At 50.3% G+C, this 3,943-nt stretch overlaps 1 protein-coding gene across 1 annotated transcript; it reads right to left on the bottom strand.

Annotated features, from left to right (window-relative positions):
* Positions 1–451: 451 nt before the first annotated feature.
* On the bottom strand, positions 452–3,640 carry Scgb1a1 (secretoglobin family 1A member 1). The gene is made up of 3 exons (XM_028857951.2): positions 3,513–3,640; positions 1,244–1,431; positions 452–612 (listed from the first exon to the last, which is right to left on the bottom strand). The coding sequence occupies exons 1-3, from the start codon at positions 3,565–3,567 to the stop codon at positions 565–567; spliced, it is 291 nt and encodes a 96-aa protein (XP_028713784.1). The 5' UTR covers positions 3,568–3,640; the 3' UTR covers positions 452–564.
* Between the last annotated feature and the right edge of the window lie 303 nt (positions 3,641–3,943).

The following is a 3,943-nucleotide window of genomic DNA, read 5'->3' as shown; positions in this document are numbered from 1 at the left end:
TGGCAGGTGTGTGGTCATTGAATTGCTTAGCAGTAAGTCAGCTGGGAACACGTAAAGGGTTTGTTGTAGCGAGGGATGATGGTGTGGCCTGTGGATGTGGAGTAAATGACGCCAGAGCTCTCCTCAGTTGATTGGACGAGGAAGAGCTAAGGGATGCCCCTCTGGCGCCTGGCTGGAGTTAGAATCCAATAACATTTGGACCAGACTTGGGGAGGGGGGGTGATGTCACAGGTCGGTGGGGTAATCTGGGTTAGAGCTTTGACAAGGTGATGGGGACCCAGTAGAAGGCTTTGCACTCTACTGACGGCCCATAACAGCAGCCTAGAGGAAGGAAGCCTTCTGGGATTTCTTGTGTGGCCCAGGGCAGGGACTCAGTTGCCCTCCCCGAGTTCTCGTTCATTTTAGGACCTGGCTCCGGCAGGTGGATTAAAGACCAGTGAACACAGGCAAGTGAGATGCTTGCAGTTTATTGCGGAGAGGGAGGCAGGGCTGGTGCGGGAGGTCAGGGGGCACAGGGCAACGGCAGGGCTCTTAGCAGGGGCTATCTTCCAAGTCTGGTGCGCCTTAGAAGCTTGGGTCTTGATTGCACAGGTTGCTTGTTAGGATTATCTCCTAGAATAAAGAAACAAATCCCCCACATGATGGTGAGTGAATCTCAGAAGTAGACAGAGCAGGCAGACTTAACAGAGACAAAAACTACGGTTCGTTCTGCGAGGAACTCGGGGTGGAAGGCCTCAGAGGGCTTTCTTAAAGGCCTTAATAAAAAAAAAAAGGCAGGCAAAATGACTTAGCTGCAGATGCTCCTGCCAATGAAACTGACCACCTGGGTTTGATCCACAGGACCCACACGGTGGAAGGAGAGAACTAATTCCTTAAAGATTGTCCTCTGACCTTCACATGTGTGACACATGCATACACACTTACACTAAATAAATAAAATTCTTGGGGAAAAAAATCGGTGGAGCTGGGTGTGCTGGTGTGAGCTTGTATTCCTAGCTACCCAGGAGGCTGAGGTAGGAAGAACACTGGACCCCAGGAGTTTGAGGACAGTGAGGGTAGCTCAGAGAGACAACCCCCCCCTGCAAACACACACACACACACACACACACACACACACACACACACGGAAGAAGAAGGCAAGGGGCATGACAAGGCTATTCATCAGCACTGTAACCCCCACAATGGTATGACACCGTGGTTGGGGAACCACTTAGCAGCAACGTGAGTGACGGATGTCGCATACCGAGAGCTTCACGATGTTGACTCTGGTCTTCTCGGGGAGGGTGTCCACCAGCTTCTTCAGCTGCACCCCTGAATTTTGCAGCTCTGAGCCAGGGTTGTAAAACTTCAGGGCTGCCTCGTACGTGGACTCTGAGCCCACGAAGAGGTACTCGAGGACTTGAAAAAATCCTGGGCAGGTGTCTGAAGAAGCTGGAGTGCAGGCAAAAGAGAGCACATGGATCCAGCCTCTTCTCTAGAATCTGGCCAGCGCCCCGCTGGACCAGCCAGTCTGGTCAGCAGGAGATAGCAGCCTTTGGGTGATGGAGTGGGACTGTAAGATCTGGTGAGGCTCCAAGCATGGAAATCTGGCACCATGTGAGCACTTGTAGGTTATAGCCAGCTTTTGGCTTTCCTGAGCTGCCTTTGGATTCCTGGCTTGGGTTGGCCATTGTTCCTGTCATCATTTTAGACGGAGTGAGTAAGAAGCCGCCAGTCTGGCTTTTTTTCTGCAGCGTGGGGACTGGGAGGAGACCTCTGGGAGCCTTGCTTTCTACCAGAGTGCTCCCCACCCAAGGCTAGTGGTGGTCTGTTACGGAGGGCATGCGACACAGCCCTTATGCCGGTCCAGCATGGTCCCCAAACCTGGCCCGGAAGATGAATGCACACATGCATTCTAGTCTGGTGGCACAGTCAGTCTGCAGACAAGCCGCTCCTCTGACATGTTCCCCGCAACATCTGTGCTGTTTGGATTATGCGTCTGCTTGGGTGCCTACTCCTGGGAAGAGGATTTCCTACCCTGTTTGCCTCCATCTTCTAACCTAGCCTCACATTTCCTGCCCTGGGATTCTCCGCATTTGTGTGCAAATTTGGCTGCACTGTTCTGACTCAGGACCCTACTCCTGATCCAAATAGCCACTCCAGCTGGGTATGACAACTCACATTTGTTATGTAACTCACAATACTGGGGAGGCTGAGGCAGGATGGCTATGGATTCGGGCCAAAATGAGACCCTGTCTCAAAACCAAAACAATGGTCACTCCAACTTAAACTCTCTCCATAATGTCACCAGGCAAGGTGTCTCATCTTCCAGTGGCTCAGTTTCTAATCTGGAAAATGGGAGCAATATCTGTCCTTCCTTGGGTTGTTATGAAAACGAAAGGGATGGTGTATAAAGTGGCTGAGGACAGTGACTAGCACACTGTCAGTAGCATTAACTAGTTTTATTGTCAGAGTTTTAATATGTGACTACACTGATATGCAAATGTCCTGCCAGTCCACCCCTTCACATATTTTAGCCCTGTCTTGCTGAGCACCCACCTCTGTGCACATCAGTAATATCTAATTAATAAACATTTCAATCAAAATGATGTCATTTCCCTTGAAAACAAATAAAAGTATTTGATAAGAACAGCCATTCTCACTTCCCCATGATTTGGGGGGGTCTAAATCCTCTTGGTCATAAAACCTGTATCCACAGGCATTAGGAACCTTTCCAAGTACATTAATTGGGGTTTGTTTTTAGAAAAATAATACAGCATTATCAGAGGGGAGTGGGAGAAGCTGATGGAGGGAGAAGATTTCCCAACTGCATTCCCACAGCACAAAATGCCTGGAGGGAGCCAGATTGGCCCCCTCTCTCTCCCTCCCTCCCCCAACCTCCTTCTCTCCCTCCCTCCCTCCTTCACCCTTCCCTTCCCTCCTCCCTCTCTCATTTCTCATTCCTTTCTTCATAGTGATAGCAACAACTCTTCAGAAATTTCTAATCCTTTTTCCAGAGGACAGAATGTTTAGAAAGCTCCACCCGGCATTGGCAGTTTCCCAAGGGAAGATCTCTTTCTGGAATATTCCCTTCCTCCCAGAACAAGAGACTTTGCTTTGGGTTTGAGGGCAAGAGTCTCTGCACTTCCCTTCCAGATGGACTGCCAGAGTTGGGTGGGGATGCCCCCTAACCTGGAGGCTGTTTCAAGAGCTCTTGACATCTCCAGTCAGTCCTAGTCTGGGCTCCAAAGGGCTCCTCATCCCTACTCCATTTTGGGGCAGATAGACTGGTCTAGATAGGCATTCCCCATCTCCTGCCCAGGCTTCCCTGGTCCCTGGAGTGCAGGGGTTCAGGATTTGGAAGGTGCGAATTCTCGGCTTTCTAACAGCTCAATGCTTTCCCCAAGATCACAAAATAGTGTTGGCCATCAGACTCAGCCTTTCTGGGAGTCAGCATATCCTGGCCCTCCAGGCTGCCACAGAGGGACTGGCCACTTCCTTCTGTCCTTGGAAAAGGGATCCTGGGCACTTACCCGAGCTGCAGCAGACAGACAGCATGACAAGAAAGACTGTGATGGCGAGCTTCATGGTGGCGTCCAGAGGCTCTGATGGTTTCTGGATGTGGCGTGGAATTGTAGGGTGTGTGAGAGTGTGGGAGCATCAGGTGGCTTTTTATATGTTCCAGGAAGCACACAAGTGGTAGGGGCAGGGATTGGGTACCACTTAGGATATTTCATTATTTACTTTGTTATCTTCTCTGTGGAATAAGTAAATAATCTATTTTCTTAAACTCAGTTTCTGTTCCCATTGAAACTGAGCTCACACAACAGGCCACTTGTGGGGTATCCAGCCAGTTGGGGGGAACCCAAGTCAGAGGTCATGGGAATCTGGACACCTGTGTCCTCTTTTCGATGTCAAGCACTGGGCACTCCAGGTTGCAGGAAGCAACTGTAGACTTGCCACC

The sequence above is a fragment of the Peromyscus leucopus genome, chromosome 1 (assembly GCF_004664715.2).
Source record: "Peromyscus leucopus breed LL Stock chromosome 1, UCI_PerLeu_2.1, whole genome shotgun sequence".
Taxonomy (NCBI): domain Eukaryota; kingdom Metazoa; phylum Chordata; class Mammalia; order Rodentia; family Cricetidae; genus Peromyscus; species Peromyscus leucopus.
This window is presented reverse-complemented; position numbering and strand designations above follow the sequence as displayed.

Bases quoted from the DNA above. Each gene is read 5' to 3' on its own strand.
- Scgb1a1 (XM_028857951.2), bottom strand. From the start codon at position 3,567: ATGAAGCTCGCCATCACAGTCTTTCTTGTCATGCTGTCTGTCTGCTGC. The intron at 1,432-3,512 runs GTAAGTGCCCAG...CCTGCACTCCAG, and splicing joins GTCTGTCTGCTGCAGCTCGG to CTTCTTCAGACACCTGCCCA. The intron at 613-1,243 runs GTATGCGACATC...TCTTTATTCTAG, and splicing joins TCAACATCGTGAAGCTCTCG to GAGATAATCCTAACAAGCAA.